Source organism: Crocodylus siamensis, chromosome 9, assembly GCF_052110815.1.
Source record: "Crocodylus siamensis isolate JL-2025a chromosome 9, ASM5211081v1, whole genome shotgun sequence".
Lineage (NCBI taxonomy): Eukaryota > Metazoa > Chordata > Crocodylia > Crocodylidae > Crocodylus > Crocodylus siamensis.
In genome coordinates this window covers 1,685,794-1,706,163 of record NC_143403.1, presented here as the reverse complement: position 1 = coordinate 1,706,163, position 20,370 = coordinate 1,685,794, and the positions used below count along the sequence as shown (strand labels likewise).

General features: G+C 53.7%; 1 protein-coding gene across 3 annotated transcripts in view; it reads left to right on the top strand.

Moving 5' to 3' along the window:
* TANGO6 (transport and golgi organization 6 homolog) overlaps positions 1-20,370 on the top strand; it is a 54,662-nt gene that overhangs the window by 4,719 nt on the left and 29,573 nt on the right. For all 3 annotated transcript variants that reach the window (XM_090062316.1, XM_090062315.1, XM_090062317.1), the window contains 9 exons: positions 410-554; positions 1,202-1,338; positions 1,720-1,882; positions 2,791-2,873; positions 9,095-9,207; positions 10,419-10,595; positions 12,513-12,639; positions 13,634-13,822; positions 17,043-17,177. In XM_090062316.1, coding sequence (XP_089918442.1) covers positions 410-554; positions 1,202-1,338; positions 1,720-1,882; positions 2,791-2,873; positions 9,095-9,207; positions 10,419-10,595; positions 12,513-12,639; positions 13,634-13,822; positions 17,043-17,177 — 1,269 coding nt within the window. The remainder of the gene's footprint in view (positions 1-409; positions 555-1,201; positions 1,339-1,719; positions 1,883-2,790; positions 2,874-9,094; positions 9,208-10,418; positions 10,596-12,512; positions 12,640-13,633; positions 13,823-17,042; positions 17,178-20,370) is intronic.

Here is a 20,370-nt window from a genome sequence, read left to right as displayed (position 1 = left end):
CCAATGTAGTCTGTGCTGTCACCTCTGAATTGCCATGTCCAGCAGTAGCCGGAGCTGGGATTGCACTACCCGTGTGTGCATAAAGCCTTGATTCATCCTGAGAACCTTCTGTCTCTTGGTAACGAGCCTGTCAGTGCTGCTGCATGACCCCAGGAGACTTTAATTAAGGAAATAGTTCTGTGTGAAGAAGGGGCTCCTGGGATCCACATCCCATCTAATTAAACCCTAATTATCTTTGTGCCACTGGGTGGTGAAGTGAGTGATTGAAAATCCTCCCGCTCCTCTTCCTACTATCACAGATAAATTAAGGTTCTTTAGGGCAGGGAGTGTGCATTGCTACCAGGAGTGCTTGCACAGCTCTGGTGCAGTACCTGGTCTGCCTAACCTGCCCATTTCCATGTCCTGACAGAGCCTGCACTCCGCTGGAAAGGAGGCACAGCGGCCCCAGGCCCCTGCCTGGCTTCGGCGCCTCTGCGGACAGCTGCTCTCAGAGAGGCTGATGAGACCCAGTGGGGTTCAGGCTGTGGTTCGAGGCATCCTGGAAGGAGCAGGCAGTAAGTAGGAAGGGTGGCTTAAAATCCTCTCACCTGAAAAATAAGCAAAATGAGAAGCAAGGACAAAAGCCCCTGTGTTTACAGATCCCTGTTGTCTCTTGTGTGACCGGTAGCTTTGCTTTAAGGAGCTGCATTCCGGATGGTTTTATCTGCTCCTGTTTCTGTGGAGGGCACTGATCTGTGGGAACAGAGCTTGGGGGAAATAAATGATGCAAGTTCTCTAGTCTAGGAGATCTCAGAACTGGAACTGCTCTCCTCTGGCCTGGCCAGTCAGGGAGGCCACTTCTCTCTTAGACCAGACAAACATACCAGTTGCAGGGCAGCTCATGCATCCTAAAGCCCCTTAGAAACAGTTTCATGTTCTATGGATGGCTCTTGTTGAAAGCCTTGAGATTCCTGCCTTCTCCAGTTCTTCACTCTTGGGTCTCTGCGTGGAGAGGTTGATTGCTGTTTCCTTCCCGGTGTTGGATAGCAGTGATCCCTTCCCCCAGCAGGCAGTTCTGTCTCCTGAAAGATGCTCGAACTGAGGAGACTAAAAACAACCTTTTACCTTTCAGTCTTAACCATCTGGCTCTGGTGCCAAGAGGAGTGGGTATTTGGCATCTGAGTCTAACTGGGGCCTCTGTTTCGCTCTCCTTTTCTTTCAGCTGGGGCCGCAGGTGGCAGCAACGCTGAAGCCGCAGCTGCAGACTGGAGGAAATGTGATATGATTGCCAGGATCTTGGCTTCTTGTCCCCAGCAGTCCCTGTCCCTGGAAGATTACTACAGGCAGGTGTGCCCTCAGGTATGCTTCTCATTCCCTTCCTCACCAGGGCACATCAGTGCTGTCCGTGATGGCCAACTTGTTTGCTCCTAATACTGCGACACAAAGTGGTTTCGCCCCTTGGTCAAGGAACAGCGTGTAGCATAGCTCAACTGTAGGTACAATCCAATGGGAACAGGCTTGGCCAAGATGGAGGAGCGTGTTGCTGGCAGTCTGTAAGGAGAGATGTCCCCCTCTGTGTGCACTCCACAGCAGCTCCTGTCTCCTCCTAGGCTTGACACCCAATCGAGCCCATGCTTGTAGGGTTCCCCAGCCTCCTCCTGTTGAGTGGATGCTGACTGTGCTCTGGTCTTAAGTGTTGCTGCCCTGGCACAATTTGCTAAGATGCACTTTCCCTTCCAGATTCTAGACTTGCTGCACATTCGGGAGAAACTGACAGCTCGCCAGTTCCAGAGAGTTGCCACCACTACCCTTCTCACCATGGTGAGGGAGCACCCTCAGCTGGCAGAGCAGTACCTGCTCCGGCCCATGCTAGAGCCCCTTCTCCGATGCTCCGATAGAGCAGGTAAGAGCCTGTTGCTGTTGGCTCTGTGGGTGGCAGCAGACTGGGCCAAATCCCATGCTTGACTGGCTTCTCTTTCCATCCTCCTTTCCCTGAACCTGTCATCTTCAAGCTGCAGGGTGTATTACTCATCTTCCTTTGAGGATTCACTGTGATTGGCCCTTGACTGCTCACTGCAGCTGTGGAATGAACATATAGAAAAAGTTGCTAGTCCAGGAGGTCTTTGTTTCTGTGACATGCTCAGAGCTTGGCCGTGCTTGGGCTGAGCGGGGAATAGAATAGCTGCTGTCGCTGGACTGGAGATTTATTCCTGACTCCCATTCCCATCCCCAGGCTCGGTTCTCAGAGGCTGGAGGAATGGGTGTTTCCTGGGTGCCTATGTAGGAGGCTGGTTATCACTACAGGGGCAGGAGGAGAAGAATTAGTTTGTTACAGCAGATGTGGAGGTAGAAATTCCCTCCCTAGACCAAGTTACCTGCTCTGTTTCCTGCTAGAGAGTAGCTCCCTGCTTTGCTATGTCTTCCACTGCTTGACTTGAACACTGAACCCTGGCAGTGGGGCTTCCACCAGCTGAGAAGCCTTGCCATTCAGTTTGCTGGGTCCTCAGCTGGGGAATGCTGGCAACCTGCCACAAACGTAATAGCTTTCCAGGCAGCTCTTCTGTAAGTGCGGGTGCAGAATGCTGATGAGTCAGTAGTCCTTCGGGCCTGCCACAGTGGTGTCAGGTGCTGGGGCCTACTGAGTTTTTGTCTTTTTGCTCCCCTCTGTTTGGTCTGCTCCCTGATCTCATGAATTTCCCGTGACTGCAGTACCAAACTGCAGTGAGATGTGTGACCGTTGCCTGCCTTTGGCTGGAAGCTACAGGGCAGGGGGCAGTGGAGGGTTGATGCTCCTGCTCTGTCTGCTTTCAGAAATGGCAGTGGAAAACTTACCTGCAGGGACCGTGTTGGTGAAAGAGGCAGAACTCAGCAGGTGTGTGGAAGATGTGTTCAAGGTAAGGTGGAAGAGGTGGGTCTGGAGTTGTTTGCCTGAGGGTAGCTAAGGAAACTGTTTCACGAGTTGGTCTTCAAGTCTGGGACCTTGCGAACTCCTTGGAATGGAGGCTTTTGACTCAGGAAACGCTGCAGTGCAGACTTGATGCTGTGATGAGGCCTAGAGTTGTGCACCCTGTATCCCCTGCAGAATACTGCCCCATCGAGTATGCTGACAGGCACCTCCATGACCCTTCAAAGCACTCATGCCCATACTGTCACCAGGAGAAGACACCAAGTCCCTTCAGCACATGAGTACCTACTGCTCTGCTCTTTTCCCAGGAGCCAGTGTCATCCTGGACCCACTGTGAAAATGAAACTGGCTTTCTTCTCTGGAGTGAGTCCAGGCAGTAGGTCATAAGCACAGAGCAACTGTGCTGTCCTTAGGTGAAGTGTAACTAGACCTTTCAAACCAGTCCTACATCATCCAAGGCTTTACCCAGGTGGTATTTGGTGATGGTGTCAGTAGAGCTCTAGAGAGTCCAAAAGCTGAGTGAGCTTGCAAAGCAGCTCGAATCTAACCTGCCAGCTCTGATCTAACTCTGACCTGGAGGGATGGGTCAGAAGGGGTGGTTTGCTCCTCAGCTGAATCATCCTGAGTGAGTGCATTCCCATGCCCACCTCTGCTTTGCAGCCTCAGTGGGTGAGGATGCTTTTACCCACCAGCCTTGCAGAGCATGTAGGCGCCCAGTTAGCAATGGCAGAGCACTTCTGCACCCAGCAAATGCGTGGTGTTGATAGGGGACCTGGACCCCATACCCAGTTCTGCAAATGCCTAGCTAGGATCGCAGCGCATAGATTTAATAGATTTTCAAGGTCAGAAGGGACCTCAGTAGATCACTGAGTCCACCCCCACCCTAGGCAGGAAAGAGTGCTGGGGTCTGATGACCCCAGCTAGGTGCTTGTCTAGTCTCTCTCAGACTCCAGAAATTCCCTCCCTGAACCAAATCACTGCTCTGTTTCCTGGTAGAAAGTAGCTCCCCACTTTGCCATGTCTTCCAGTGCTCAACTTGAACACTGGAAACTGGCAGTGGGGCTTCCACCAGCTGAGTAGACCTTGCCATTCAGTCCTCTGGGTTCTCAGCTGGGGAACGCTGGTGTTCACCATATAGCCGTGGTGGACCGTGAGTGGGTGGGTGAGGTCCTTTCTCCCCGCAGCTCATAGTGGATGGTGATGCATCTTTTAAAGTCAGCAAATAAAATGCCTGTGGCTTGTAGTTAGGAAATAAGCAAATTTGTGCCCCTTAGGGACTGGTGACCTGTTCCTGGCAGGGAAACTGGGATTGGAGGATGTTGTGTGTTCAGAAGAGAAGAAAAGGAAGGGTTTGAAGGAAAGCAGCCTCCTGCCTTCCTGTGGATGAGACTGGGGCACGTGTGTTTGCTTGGATGGGGTGTGGGGGCACCAAACGCACAGAGGGCAGGGCAGCCGTTTACAGTTGCCTTTTGGAGCAGATATTGGATGCCAAATGTAACAGAACCATAGAGGGCAGCAGTTATCTTAACTGCGAGGCTCCAGCAGCCCCAGCAGTTACACTCTTCCTCCGTTCTGTATCTGGAGGGTGGGGGAGAAACGTCACAAAGGAGACACTGTTCCTGTTAGCGCCCAGCATTGCACTGGTATGTCCCCCAGGCAGGAAATGACCCATAGCTTGGAGGGAGAAATTCAGCCAGGGACGTGTTAGCTGGTGATGTGCGCCTCAGGGCTGCAGGTGAGCCAGGCTGGGAGAGCAAATAGCGATGACAGCAGTCTCCACATGCAGGTGAGGCCATTGTCTACTCCACCTCTCCCTGGGAACTCACAGAGGCAGGCTAAGATAGCGCAGCTAAGGAACTTCAGTGCGGTGCTAGACCTACCTGTCCAGGGACTCACTGAGAAGCCTGGCCAACACCTGCCTCATCCCAGCAGTGCCCCCAGGCAGGCTTGTGCTCAAATTCCCCCTTGCAGTCACAGGTAAACACATTGAATTTGCCTCCTGGTCTCTTCAGCATGCCCCAAATGCACGGTGAAACCCTGGGCTGCTCCTTGCTTTTTTTCCAGCTGCCAGCTACTGGGGCAGAAGTGGCTCAGGGTCACGGCCAGCCGACCACTGCCCAGAGGCCTGTGGGGAACCACAGTTTCTGTCCTGTCCTTCTGGTGCAGGTGTATGCACCTCTCGCTGAGCCTACTGGCAGTTTCGGGTGCCCGGGACTGTGCAGGCTGCAGGGCCAGCTTTTGCTTGCTCCTGACAATGTTTGCTGCCCAACTCCGCAGAGAGGAATGGGGTGAGGAGAAACGGAGAGAAATTTAGCTCTTCCTTAGCTGGATGAGCAGAGCTTCAAAGCCTCCTTGGCTGCTGTCTGGCAGCTTTTCTCGGTATGAAACTTGGGGAGTTCACACACCAGCTGTCTTAGTGATTTAATCCTGAGAGCGCCTTCCTGCAGAAAGTGGTGGATTTCCCATCACTTGGGGCTTTAAATGGGGCCTGGACAACACTTTTTAGCAGATCTGCAGATGCTGTGGGCTGGGTGCAGGAATCCCTGAGTGCAGATTTCTGGCCCACAGGGAATAGGTCAGAGCAGGGGATTTGGTGATGATCTTTCTAGTCTGATAGCCTGGAAAAGTGATCTGCCCTGGAAAAGGAGCAGCAAGCCTTTGAAGTGGCTTAGCTTCAGGCTGCTAGAGAAGGGCTGTTGTGTCTGCCCAGAAGGGCTCCTTTTGTTCTGTGACTCGAGCTCCTTTTGTTCCGTGACTTGATCCTTCCTGTGCTCACTGGGGGCTTTCCCAATTCTACCTTTCCCAGAAGGTGCACCAAGCCAAATTCCCATCAGCCTGCACCATTACCACATGACCTACCCACAGCTCAGCAGGGCACGGAAGTGCAGCTGCAGGCCCTTCGCTTCTTGGATGTGCGCTCTGTTTGGGACAGGGTGTGTGTAGCAAGACTGAAGAAATGGAGTGGAAGAAACATGGGGTTCCCTGTGCTCCCCCTGCTTTCCCTGTGGCAGGTTCTGTTGTGGTGTCAGGGTTGATGGTTGTTTTACTAAGAGGTTAGATCAGGGGCAGGCAATAATTTGGGCTGGAGGGCCAGTTAAGGAGTTTGGGCAGGCTGTGGGGGGGGAGGGTTCCTGACCTGGCTTGGCATATGGGGGTGGGGAGGCAATTGATCCTACCCAGGCCTGCCCACTGCCACACTTGGCCCTGCTGGTGCTGGACGGAGCAGGTGGAGTCTCCGTGGACACTGGTCTGGGCCCCCCAAGGGCAAGGCATGCTCACCCGGGTGGATGGGATGGGGGCCACAGGTGGGCAGAGAGTGGTGTCTGGGGTAGGTGGGGCTGCTGGGAAGCTGAGTCCAGCTGCCACACCAACCCCACACTGCCATGTGCCCGGGGTGGTGGGGCTGGCTGCACATGCCACAGCCTGGCCTGCCTTGTGTTTGGGCCAGGTGGGGCCAGGAGATCTGCCGTGGGCCAGGTAGAATCACTTGCTGGGCCAGATCTGGCCCATGCGCCGTATTTTGCCCACCACTGGGTGAGATCAGGGATTTATCTGGGATGATTTGGATAGGGATGATCTTGCCTCAGGCAGGGAGTTGGAGTAGACCTTTGGAGCTTCCTTCCAGCCCTGCGTCTCTATGATTTCATCTCTGCTGCTGGTGGTCGTCTTTCTCTGGCTGGTAGAGGACAAAGGTTACCAGCAAAATGCCTTCTAGCTTTTAGATTCCCTTTGAAAAAATCCTGCTGCACTCTTCAATGCAAGAAGGGTGCGTCCCGCATGCACAGGTTCAGTTCTGAGTCTGGAGTCGACTGCAGCTAGTTGCAGAGGCTATCACCTTTCTCTGCCCCACAGGTTACCGGTAGCCTTTTCAGCAGTGATTGCCTGGTGTTCAGCATTATCCCCGAACAGCATAGTTTACTGGTCTGGTTTCGAGAGACACCATTGCTGAGTGTAGATCCACACATGGAACAAGTGCTAGTCCAGCCTCCAAACAGATTTACAGCGCCTGGGCTGACTGCTGCTGAGGCAGGGAAACCGCTGAGACGTAGCCGCTTTCCTGCTTCACAGCACATGCGGCTGATTGGGGGGGGGTCGGAGGGCTGTGGAAATCATGAGCCTTCTGCCCTAGTGGGGCTCTCGCTGTTGGGAGTTGCGGTAAGTGGCTGTTGAGTGTCAAGGCAGAAGCCATAGAGGGCAGGGCGGACAAGGCAAGCTCAGCACCTTCTGCGGAGATCCTTCCAGCCGTGATGTATGTTTTGTTCCTGCAGCTGCTGCAGCTCGGAGGCACTGATCTCCTCTGCGATGAATTGCATCTTTGATGATAGCAGAGGGCAGGGGGTGCCTGGGCTCTCTTCAGCCACGCCTGCCAGCCCGCTGGTACCCAGGCAAGCACTCAGAGGTGAATGCTTGCACTCAGCCTGGGCTGCAACCTCAGAGTTGCCATGCATAAATCAGAGCTTGGATCGAGAGCTGCTGTGTGTGCTGGCTGCACCTCCCTGCTATGGGGGCAGTGGTACGTGGTACCCAGCTATAGCAAACAGCCTTTGCTAGCACCTGGCTCATATGCTTGGCCCCACAGGGTGAGGTGGGGGGGTTCCTCTGCTGCACAGCCCTGGGCTCTGGGCCACTGGGGCAACATCTGGAGCCGGAGTGATTGGCTCCTTGGCAGGCACTGAGGCAACCTGAGCTCTTAACCGCTGCGATTGTTGCAGTGTGCTGGGTAGTACTGGCCTGTTGTAACGAGCTGGCAGGCAGGGGCCGGCCTCGGAGGTCGCTCTGTGACTGGCGCCCATTGTGAGGAAGCCTCTGGAGCGCAGGGTGGGTCCCTGGCTAATGGCAGTGCGCTTTAATCCTGACAACGGGGAGATTAGCAGGGAGACTTCAGCTGGCAGACATGCTTTTTTTTTGCCTAGCAAGTGTCATTTGATGCCGGGAGTGGAAAACACCACTTTGGGCTTCAGCAGGGAGGCTTTGTGTGCTGAAGGTGCCGGGCAGGAAGCATGGCTCCATGGGGATTAGCATGGGCAGAATGCCTCCTGCATCTGAGCAGTTGGCCAAAACAGTGTCTAGAGACCCTCGTCTTTCCTGCGTATTCCCAGGCCCTGCAGCCTGCGAGGAATTCAGATGAGCTCAGGCCTTGAACTCCTGAGCCCCATGGAGGGGCTATGTGTAAAGGGGCAGCAACCTCTGAGCAGCCCTTGAGGTTAACAGCCGGCTGAGCTGCAGAGGTCCAGCAGTTTGTAGGCAAGACTCTTCCCAGGCCCTCCCCATTTCACACACAGGCATCTCCGCCTCTGTTAGTTTGTAATCATGCACCGACAGATGTGTCCGTTCCCTGTAAACCCAGTCTCTTGCCCATCTGAGTGTTGTGTTCACAGCTTTGTTCTAAGCTGGGTTTTCGCAGCGCTGCTGCTTTAGCTGCAGCTACCATAGCAGATCTGTAAGGAATTGCTTGGCTAAGTGATGCAGAACAAGGCAGTTATGTTGTGAGGTTTGCTATGATCTGCTGTGCTCCTTTGGGACATAGCTAGATGAGTTGGTAAGTCAGGACATGACTGCACCAGCTGATACCTTTGCTTCTTGGGGTGTAAAGAGGTTGCTGGCTTCCTGATTCTAACAGTACTTGCGATGTCTGGGGGTCTAGGGCTCTGAGTAAGAGCTTCTTGCAAGGCAGAGAAAGGAGCTTCATGCTGTGGCTTCCTCAGAGTGCTGCTGTTCACCAACCTTTGTTTCCCAGATTTCAGCCAGCATGGCAACCCAGTGGTCTTACTGCCTTCACGTTGGAGATTAGATGCTGTAGCAGCGGGGAGTCGGTTCTGGATGCGGTACTTCCATAAAGAGTGGCTGCTTCCCAAGAGGCTAATGCTCCAGGCAGTGTCCAAGCTCTTAGCTCAAGCGATAGATTCCGTGAACGACTGGTTGTAATGTTTGGGCACTTTTGAAGCCTCTTGTACTAGGTTACAGCACTTCCCGGATGGCATTGGAGAAGGTGCTGGAGGCCACCTTAGGAGCCAAGTCAGCAGAGCAGGGTTCCTTGTTAGCAGGGTAATAAAATAAGCCCACAGTTGGGAGGGCTAGGAGCAGTCTTCTGTACCTTGTTCTCTCTGATGGCAGATCATGCCAGGCACACGTTCACCTTTTATCCTTCCCTCCTGTCAGCTCATGACAGAGGCCTGGCCCTGCTCTGAGCGTGCCTGTCTCTCTCTGTAGGTGTACGTGGTTGGAAATGAATCCTCTGGCACGTTGCTGGAGTCCTTGCAGACGGCGTTGGGAGTGGTTTTCACTCTGTACTGTTTCACCAAGCAGAACGTGTCTCATTTGCGGTAAGAGCTGGGGAATGGCAAAGCGGTGAACTTGTCAAGCCTGAAATGTGGTGTCCTGTCTTAGGAGAAACCTCCTTGCTTGGTGCCCAGCCCTGGAGGACAGGGAGAGCAGGGCCTTGTGGAGAAGCAGGCTTGTCACCTGTCTCACACCAGTATCAAACTGGTGCCGTATAAGCATAATGGAAACCAGGGATTCCTACCCTGAGGATTTTACAGTTGAAGTAAATGAATAAGCACAGCGATTAGGCTCGTACTTGCACGTGCTACATTGGCATTGCTGCAATTCCTACTGCAGCCGGAGACGGCCATGGTCTCGGCTTCTGGATTCTCGGAAAACCAGTGTCCAGGACCTGCTGGTTCTGTGCAGGTGTGGTTGTATCAGTCTGACCCAAGACTAGCTGGGTGGCAAGGAGGGGTCCCATGCGACAGGAAGGAGCCTGTCTGGGGGGAGAGGTGTGCTGGGGGGATTTAGGAACAGGAGAAGCACACAGGCTCCTCTGCTGGTTGGAAGCACCTGTGTGGCCCCAGTTCGGTTTAGGGCTGCTAAGTGTGAGGCTGGACAAGAGCTTGCTAAAATCTCTGTGGTAGGTTTATAGCAGTGCTCCCAGAGCAGGGGCGTCTGGCAGGCATTTCAGAGGTGCAGTGGGAATTCCTGGAAGGGACAGAAACAGCCCATGTTTAATACGGCTGCAGAGGGACCTGCTGCCAGAAGCTGTGCCTTCCTTAAAGGATTCAGCATGGGTCTCTGAACTCCAGCTGCCCAGCGCTCTTGCGCCTTCCAGAATCCGGGTACCCCCGCAGAACTGCTCCTTGATCGCTTTCTGAGCAAAGATGTCTGTTCCCTGTTACTTTGCTCTCCCAGTCTCTCTTCTCCTCAGACTTCTCGACACAGGGAACAGCTCTGTGCATTGTCTCACTAAAGTGTGTGTGTGTGCATGTATATGTGTGCGTGTGGAGAGGCCATCCCTGCTAGGTGTTTGCTCATGCTGCCAGGCTTCTCTGTTCATGGCTGGGTAAGGATGCAGAACCCCTTTTATATAGGCAGGAGAAGCCAGGGCAGTACACTGGACCTGCCTTGTAAAGAATCTTCCAGCCTTTGGATCGCCGACTAAAGTACGTAGCCCAGTGTGTCCACGGTCCTCAGCCACCTCTGGACGGGGATGAACTAATGAAAGACAAAGGGCAGTTTAATGGCTTCTTCTCCCTGCCAGCTCCCCTTGCCAAGAGATCCTGCTGTGGTTCTTGGAGAAGTCTGAGATGGAGGTGGCCTTTTCCACACTGGAAGCATTTGCCGGACTGAATACTGCCATGCATTCTCTCCACCCACGCTGCCAGTTTGGCATAGCCAGTGAAGGTGGTGCCCTGATCGCGGTCAGAGAGGCTGTCAGGTAAGAGACTTGTATGAGGACTCTGGCATTGCAGTCTTCCTCGCAGTGGCTGGCCAAATAGGTGGACGGTCTCCGTTCAACACCTAGGGCTGCTTTGTGGCTCAGCTGGAGGCGGGGCTCTCGCAAAGTACAGCCAGTTCCATGCTGAGCACAGTTTCCTGGTGCTGCCACGTTCCTTCCATGTGGCACGCAGGACCCAGGCAGTCGCACCGAACCCCAGCAGGCATGCAAACAACACTGCGTGCTGACAGAGCCACGAGGCAAGAAAGCAGAGTGGACCCTACCCTGGCACAGCTACGAGACAACCGTTCACATGGGACTTCTCTTTATATGTGGGGAGCCCTTTGTCCTGAGACTGGAGGGGGGGAGCAGGAAATGTGTTTCTAAATAGCTTGGTCGAATTCCAGCTGGCCTGGAGCATCGGCATGTCCTCGCTGTCTTGTGGCTGCCTGCTGACGCAGTGAAGTTCCTAGTGGAGTGGTGGCACTGTCAAATGGGCATGTTGGTCACACACTACGGGGGTAGAGAGGGGTTACAGCGGCAGACTATAGGCAATGGCTCTGTGGAGGCTCTGGTGCTATAAGACCAGAGCCCTTTAGCAACCTTAAAATCAGTGCCAAAGGAAGTTGGTTTTTTTTATCGGGGGAATGGGGTGGATGGAGTGCAGGTGTCTGACCCAGGAGTGGGCAGGCCAGAGGTGGTGGGAGTGCAGGTTTACTTAAACGATAGCCCAGCCTGGTGTGCTGCTTTCATTTGGTTTAGATTGAACCCAAACGGCCCAAAGTGAAAGTGTTTGCCCCAGCGTTATCGCAAAAGCACCCTTACCTCAAGGCAGTGCAAGTCTGCAGTGAGCAGGTCTCGTGAGCTCCCTGTAACTGTATCCCTGCTGTTGGGGAAGAAGAAACTGTTTTGGGCTGCTGCATTCATTCTCTAATGCTCACCCAGCTCTTTGTGGCGCTGTCAGGTTACAGGCGTATTTAGTGCGGATAGAGTCTGCCCTTGTAAGCTGGGAGCTCTGTCCTTTCAGCTTCATCACGTGGCTTAGCAATAGTTCATCAGCTCCCTGAGGCTGCCTCTGCCCTGGGAGCAACTCCTGCTCCTGGTTTCTGTGAAGCCATGAAGTGTATTAGCAGCCCCAGCATTGTGTGGGTGGGCTGGGTGTGAGAGGGAAACAGGAGACAGAGATGGACAGATAAGCAGAGCAAACCTGGAGCTCTTCTGTTCCATACAAAGGGCCTTGCTAAGGCTCATTAGCACCTGAAACTGCAGGGTAAATGAGATGGAATAGCAAGATGCCAAACACCATTAACTGGGGGGCGTTTAGGTAAGCAAGCTTCTTGGAGCAGATGTGATGTCTCTTATTAGACCAACTGAGTAGTTGGGGAAAAGTTCTTAGCAAGCTTTCAGGCAAAATCACCCTTCCTCAGGCTTAGGAAGTCTCTGCTGTTCTGAGACACCAAGGAATGAGAGAAGCTAAAAGTGTGACAGGATGTCAGTGAGAGTGTAAGTAGATAGTGGGGGGAGTTTGTGCTTCAGCAGCTGGTGACCACAACAGAGGACTCCTGAATGTCCTAGCGTCCGTGCCAGATCCCAGCTGGGAAAAACATCCATCTCCCAGCTCAGGTGCAGTTTCTGTTGGCTGCAGATTCCTTGCCCTCCTGTCCTGAGCTCCTGTGTGGCACTGCTATGTGGAGGCTGCTACATCTCTGCATCACCACCTTTTACTCCAGAACGAGGGCAGCCAGGGACTTGTCTCTCAGTGTGTGGTAGAAGAGGGTGAAGGAAGGGCTGGATGCATCTTGTCACCCTGTCATTGGGGGTGGAAGGTCCTTGGGAGGCACCAGACCCGGAGCTGATGTTACTGCAGGCTGGCTCTGGGCGGGCTCCTGTCAGGGTGAAATGTCGCCTTTGTTCCAGTGACGAGGATGAAGTGCTCTACCAGAAGCTGTCCTGGGAGCAGTGGCGGTTGGAAACCTTGGTGGACCTGCTGTCTCACTGCCAGAAGAGCGGCTTAGCAGGAGACTTCTTCCTCCGCTGCTTACAGGTGAGGGGCTGCCTCTGCTGGGAGCCAGGCTCCCGGAAGCATCTTGCCTTCCAAGGGGGTTAACGTTCAGAGGCCAGACGGATCCTGGCTGCAGGTGGGAGTGAGGCAGAGAGGAGACTTAGCTCAAATCCCCTGAGGGCAGTGAGGAAGGACCCACCGCAGGTGGAGGGGGTAGCTGTACTCCTCCCCCTTCTCTGCACCAGGGCTGAGCAGGCCAGGGTGTTGGCTCCAAGGAGGAGTGTGGGGCCTTCCGGCCAAGAAAGGGTTAACCCTTGTTCTCCCTTGGGCTGTTTTGGCAACAGGAACATGTCTGAAGCTTAATGGTGGGTTTCAGGTCTGCAGTAATCCCCCCCAGCCAGACTGCCACTGCCTTGGCTTTTGGGGAAGCAGGAAGCGGGTACTTCCCAACTCCCCCGTTCCCTTTGATCCTGCAGCTTGGCATCCAGGCCAGCCATGTTCAGGCCCCCCTTGGGCTGTGCTCCCCCTTTGCCAGTTGGCAGGTAGAGCCTATTCCTTGCACCCATTGGGGTTGGACCATCTTTCCCTGGTACTTTGGCCAGTGCAAAGAGCTCCAGGCTCCTTTATCTGGAGCTCTTTAAATGACCTCACATGCTGTGTGGGTGTGAAGGGGTACCGCTGTGTGAAACGAGCAGCACAGAGTGGGGGTCTGGTGAGGGACCCAGCGCAAGAGCCCTTGGGACACCTCAGCACTTAAGGATGTGGCTGGGGAAGAGCCCCAAACCCTACCCCCTTGGAGCAAAGATCCTGGGACAGGATGAGGCTGGTGGGGAGAGGTGGAAGACTGGGCAGCTGCTTGTGACAAGAGGACTGTCCTACTGGGGTGCTGCTCGAGGGTGGGTAGTTGTAGTTGTTGGCCATTGACGTAGGTCTGGATGAGGAGCAGCCAGCAGTGCTGTAGGGCTGTGATTTTTCGAGTGCCCCTAGAGCAGAATTCTCCTGTGTTGCTTCACCTCGGTTTCTGCCCTCCTGGCAGGAGCTGACTTGCGTGGCTGCGGAGGATAAGACTGGTCTGGACCCTACTCTGTCCTGTGAGAGCCTCCTGGACCTGGAGCAGCACCGTGAGCAGCACCTCATGGGGCAGAAGAAGCAGCTGCTCGTCCTGCAGCTGGTGGCCATGCTGTGCGAGAGCATCTCGGACACGGTGTTCACGGATGTGGTGCAGGTGGGTAGTGGGCGTGGCAGGGGCAGTGATGCTTCATGCTGGGTCTCCGTGTCTCTGACACAGCTGTAAGAAAGGATCAAGGGACCCAGCTGATCAAGCTCTACTGGTTTATTGATTAAACTGTAGAGCAGTGAACATGAGCTAGTGTTCTCTGTTGCCAGTCCCAAGGAACAACATGGCCTGCTTAGCTAGGAGATGGAGGCAGTTCAGCACACACTGTAGCACGCCCATCATTAAGTCCCATATGGGAGAATCTTCCATTCATTAATCCACAGCTTGAGTCTGTTCCTGTTGATTTCTTACCTCCTTTTGAATGAAACCTTTTGGAAGCTCAGCAAAGCTCAAAGACATCTGTCCCAGACCAGTTCTGGTGCAAGTGCATGCTCTTGGGTATCTGGACCTCTTACCCTGGCTGGGGCTTGCAGTTAGAACTTAACTCCACTGCAAATCATTCTGGGAGTCCAGGGTGTTGGGTAACAGGCCTCCGGCTTTCGCCCGTGGTCATTATGCTGGAGGACAGCTTTGGTAAATTGTATGCGACTGGGAGATGTCACCAGATCCACATGCATTTCAGTGGGTTGATAGGAATGCCACCTGCCTCTCTCCCAGCCCTCGCTCCCAGGGTCAGCACATCCTCCAGTCTCTCTGAATAGGGCTAGGAGAATTGAGATCATCTATTTCCTGTGGACAAGCCTTGTTCCTTTGCATTGCATGGCAGGAACTTGAGCTCATGAAAGAGACTGGACAGTGCTCAGGGTGGGTGGAGATGCCACAGAAGACCAAGGTGGGGGAGTTAATAGCGGCCTTCAGCTCCCTGACAGGTGGTTCCAAAAATTAAGCTGGACTGTCCTCGGTGGTGGCAGATGACAGAACAAGGGGCAGTGGGCTCAGGTTGCATCAAGGGAAATTTAGATTAGATATTAGGGAAAACTTCCTTATCTAGCAGGTAGTGAAGCAGCGGAACAGGTTACCCAGAGAGGTGGCAGTCTCCATCCTTGGAGGTTTTGAAGACCCAGGTAGACAGAGCCTTGGCTGGGATGATGTGGTTGGGGCTGGTCCTGCTTTGAGCTGTGGGTTGGACTAGCTGTGACCTCCTGAGGTCCTTTGCAGCCCTCATGTTCTATGAGCCTATGCAGTGCATAGGTCTGAGGGAGCCTCTGCCCTATTTCAGGGCTGCAGACTAAGAGTTGCCTTGATTTTAAGGGTTGTTCCAAAGAGCATCATTTACCTGTGACGACCTTCTACCCCCAATACTCTCTGGTGCCAGCTGCCCCATAATGCTGGGGTGCAGCAGCAGTTAAATAAGTCTTCACAAAGCTGTGGTTCCCCCCTTGGCTGCTGAAGGCAGCAAAGCACAAAAGCCACCTTAATCTGGGGCTCTCAGAGCAATGCAGGAAGCTGTGGGGGGCCAAAGGTTTGGCTGCCAAAGGAAGCCAGTCTGGCGTGCACACTGGTTGTCTTAATTGCAAAACATGCACCAGAAAAGGTTGTCTGCCTGTGTTCTTGGCTGCAGACCCTGCCTGGCCCGGGAGGTCTCACCCCGGCTTTGTCCCCCTCTCTGGGCAGCGGGGGTGCTCTTTGAACTGATTAGATGTGCCTATTATTGGTCGCATCTGGAAACTTCCTGGAGTGTTTCTGGAAAAGATTGATCCCTCTTTATTCAGACTGCTCACAGCTGTGCTAGGTGCCCTGCAGACAATGAAACAGCCTGGTCGTCTGGGAGAGCTCACACTCCAGCAAGGCAGGTTACAGACAAGGCAGGGTGAATTGTTGTTTTTTTTTAAATGGTCACGTTAGAGCCCTACTGAGTCCATACTTTGCCATTTTGCGTGTAGCCAGCCATCAGGGCTTTGACTGACTTGACTGGTGCGGTGATTAATCATTCTCTGCGCCTTCTAATTATTCCTGCGTGAGGTGTTGTTCTCCCCAGTGCTTCCCTAGTGGTTGTGGCACTTACCCCTTGCCCTTTCTCTTGCTGCCTCTTTAATATTTCAAACCTCAGGCCTTCCCCAGGGCGTTTGCTGGAACCCTAACACCTGCGCCTGCCAGCCCCCCATCCCCTTCCCACCTCCTTCCTCCTCCCGCTGCACAGACCTCTTGCCACCTGCATGGGCTGAGAGCTTGCTAGGGGCAGAGCAGCCCATGTCGGGAGGGAATCGGTGTGCCCCAGCCCCCAGGCCTTTTCCTAGGCTGCTCCCTGCAAACCCAGCAGGGGGCTGAGAGCTTGTTAATGAATGTAATGAGCTGAATTTAATAGCCTAATCCTCCAGGGTTGTGAAGGGCTGCAGTGGAGAGAGGGAACCTGGACTCCGCAAGCCTCTGCAGTAGCCAGGCCACAGTTGGGCTTATCGCCCAGTCTGTCAGCATGTTCATCACTGAAGGGTTTTCAGAGAAGCCATGTGCTAGCCCATGTGTGACCAGGCTGGGGAGGGGAGGGGGTTGGTTAGTGTTGTATTTTCAGTATCTGATTTCAGACGTATCCATTTTCTGCCTTAATTGCAAAAGACAGCAGGAGCTGGGGCCGGCTGGCTTGGCTGCTGCCGCCTCGCGTACCTGCTGCTGAAGGCCAGCTCTTTGTGTTGGTACATACAATGCTCAGACCTTGGGGAGTGATGTTGCTGAGGTGCTTTGGGTAGCAGAGAACCCACTTGGATCTCCAGAAATGCTGCCCGTACTGAAAACTGCGCTCGGACACTCCAGCTTCCTTGTGCCACCACGTGAGCTCGGAAAGACATTGGCCCCAGCCCATGCCAACGCCGTGCTGCTCTGTAGCACTTTGGCAAAGGAGCTGTCCTTTTCTGCTTGTGGCCAGCACTGAGTGGTTCCTCAGCCCCAGACATAATTCAGAGCTCTGCGTGCCCGGTAGATACAGCACTGCTGCTGGCTTCTGTAGCAGCGGCCTGTGGGCACGTCTGTAGAGAGATGCTTTGGGATATAGATCCCCTAGACCAGAATCGGGATGGCTGCACTGGCTGAGAGCCCTGTTCTCTCTGCAGGGCAAGTCAGTCCGGTTGGAGCACTGTGCTGGAGTGAGCTCGGGATGCTCTGTGCAGCTCTGCATTGTACCGTGCCAACATGCCCTGCATCTCCAGTAACGTGCGAGGGGCATTGCAAGACGAGACTTAATGGCGCCTTGCCCTAAGGAGAGGGGCACAGGACCTTCATGTTTCTGGCTGGACTGATGTGACTTGTGTTTCTCTCCCCTCCTTCCCTCTGGCAGGTGGTGCAGTTCGTGGCCGCAACGCTGCAGCGGGCATGTGCAAGCCTCGCCCAGGATTCTGTGGGTGCTGTGGAGGCGCAGACGCTGAGCATGGCGATGGGGCTGGTGGCTGCCGTGTTGGGTGGGGCCATGCAGGTAAGCCAGACGCAGCAGGCAATGTCTATGCCACCTGAGCTTGTGAAGGGGCTCAGGGCTCCTGTCAGCAGCAGTGCAGGCTGCTCTGAACAGGCGAAGAGGCAACGCTAGAATTCCTGGAACTGGCCCTTTGCCCAGAGTCGGATCGCATCGATGTATTGGAGATGCTAGATACCTGTAGCGCCTACGCCTTGCTGCTTGTTCTGCACCAATGGGAAGACACCTCTTCCCTTGGCTGGGATGGCTTTAAGCCTATGGTCTGGGTACCAAGATGCTTCTGTTCTTCCCACGTCTTCTCTTTTATATTTTTGGAGATACAACATGATAGTGATTCATGCTGGTGTGTTGGCCAGCCCGTCCTGCTGTGTCACAGTGGCCAGGGATGAATTTCCTTGCTGCACTGTAGCCAAGAGACCTTGTGATTTCAGTAGTGAGCGCAATTGCTTGTCAAGAAGCATTATGTCTGTCCTGGAGGAGCTTTCAGCCTGCAAGTTGGTCTTGGAGCTACTTGTATCTTGGCTTTGTTCCTGAGCCTCTTCCTTCTTCATAGGACCCAAGGTCCTACTGTAACACAGGGTCTAGTCACTGCACAGTAAGCCAGGTTATAGGCTTGGACAAGAAGCAGCTTGGCTGCAAACATAAATTCCAAGAGCAGCACTTGTTTGGATCTGTTCTGTGCAGACTGTGAAAGGGAAAAAGAGCTTGATGACTTGCGATGAACTGTGGGAGCTCTGACTCTGGGGGGGGTGCAAAAAAAATATCCTCCCTGGCGACATTTCTAGTTCTACAAATAGGTGAAGCTATTTTGTGCATCTTGTAGGGCGTTCTGGTAACGTGTGGCTGATTGTGGGATGTGTGCGGTGTCCACAACATCCTGGAGAAGGTGGTTTCTAAAGGAGAGAGTGAGCAGGGAACTGTTATTCACCTAGGCTCAGAGTACAGGCACCCACTGAGCTCCTCAGGAGACAGGCTTAAATCAAAAAAGGGGCAATACTTTTTTACACGGCACATAGTAAAATTGCCACAGGAGATTATAGAGCCAGAGAGTATAACCGGGGTCAAAAAGGGATCGGGTAGATTCATGGCATACGTGACCACTGTGAGCTGTTGAATACAAAAATTGTGCATCTCCTTTAACATCCCTGAACCAATGATGGTTGGGGCCAGAGAGGGTCTGACAAAGGATAGGTCACACGAGACATGTCCTGTTCGTATCCTCTCCTGCTAAAGTATCTATTACTGCCTCTGTCAGAGACCACATCCTGAGCATAGGCCTAGGAAACGGGCCTGTGCCCAGCCAAGTACTTGCAAGTCAGGAGGTGGCAGCTCAAGTCTTCTGTGCCACCCTGGCTGTACCTTGCTGCCCAGATGTGGTGAGCCCATGCCTGGTCTGTGCTCTTCCTCAGGTGCAAACTGCTCCATGTTTCTAGCTTTGACCCACCTGTGGGACATCTTGTAAGGACAATGCCATGCTCTTTGTGCACCAGATGGTGCTGCAAAGCCACGTGCATGAAATGTAGGCAGTAAACAGCACTCCTGCAACATGCTGTGTATCACGTGTGTTGGAGGCTGAGGGGGCACGGTGCTGTTGGTCAGCTGGGTTTGCAGCTCAGTTCCTTTTCCAGTTTTGCCTCATTTCCCTACATTGCACCCAGCTCATCCAGCTGCCCGTGAACAAAGGAAATTCACTGTAGCTATTTGCAGGTTAAATGACTAGGAATAGCAGAAGAAAAATCCTTTATCTTCACAAACCAGCCAAAACATGCTAGTGGTTTGCAAGTCTTAAAGAATGAAAGAAACCTGCATGGGTCTCACTGTCTTAGGTGTTTAAAGCAGGAGAAAACTTGTTTGAGGCTGCCCCTGGTCAGGAATAGCCTATGATGGGCTCATTAATGACCTTGTCCTGAGGACCCAGTGCACAAAGGGGAGGATAAGCCCCTTTTCCACCCCCTGCAGAACCTCAGCAGTGTAGGTGTGAGTGGGGCTTTGGGTGTGACTGGTGACTTTTTCACTTGGGATGTAGGGTTCAAGGACTGCCAGATGTGGGCTGGGAAGGAATTTTGCCCAGGGCTGACAGACAGGGCTTCACCTTCCTCTGACCCAGTGCTGGGAATGTCCCATTAGGATAAGGTGGGCGGCTCCCACATGATTGACTTTTATTATCTGTGATGTAAAATTTGCCTGCCATGAAAGTCCCAGCAAGAACGGACTCTTCCCCTTCCTCAGCCTGACTCCTGCCCCTGGCAAGGCTTGCCCCTGGCTGTACTGTGCTTTGCCCTTCCCCCCCCCCGTGGGCGTGACATGGAGATCCCAGCCAAGCAATTGAGTCAGGACCTTGAAAGCTGTTCCACTCTTGTGCATGTTTTTAATAGCCCCACTCCTGAATGAGACCTGAGTCTCATTAGCAATTGTTAATGGAACCAGCTTAACTTGTCCAGGTCTATTGCATGAGAGAGGTTTTGGGGCCAGATGGCAGTTGTCTCTAATGGATCTCCACACCTGGCCATCTAAGTTTTGCATAATTGTGCACAAACAGCCTCAGGCTGTAGGGCCAAGTCCTTGCTTTCCCCGGTCCCTGAAGTGGAGGTGGGGTAAGAGCTCTCATTCTCCTCAGCTACTGGCAGATGCAGGACACTGGGACAGGTTGCTGCAGCATCTGATGGAATTTTTACCCAAGAAGATAAATTACAGAGACGGCCTTGAGTAGCTCAGATGCATCAGTTAACACCCCCTCCCACTGTGCCCCAACAAAACCGTGTGTGCCCGTGACAATGGGGAGGTCTCCGTTTTTGTGCTGTGCCTGCTGGAGCTGTGTCAGAGCTGGGCTGTCGCGGTTGAGGCTGCTGTCCAAGTGTGGGAACAAGCTGAAAACATCGCCTTATCCTCTGCCCCCCTCCTGCCTTCCTTCCCCCCTGGAAATTTGGGATGAGCATGGATCAAATGGGAAAGCTTCATGGTGCCACAGAGTGAGCCGCTCCCCCGGTGCTGGAGAGAGCTGCTGGAGTCCCGGCTGTTAGCACTGCCCCCCTCACCCCATTCTAGCTACCCACTGGCCTCCCCGGGGAGTTGTGATCTTGCAATGGCAGCGGAGCATCCTGGGTGTGCAGCACAGGGGTCCCAGCTGTTGCTCACCATGGTGTTGGGTAGGCCTCGAAGCTGCTCTGTAGGTTGGTCTTTTAAGCTGGAGTCCTGG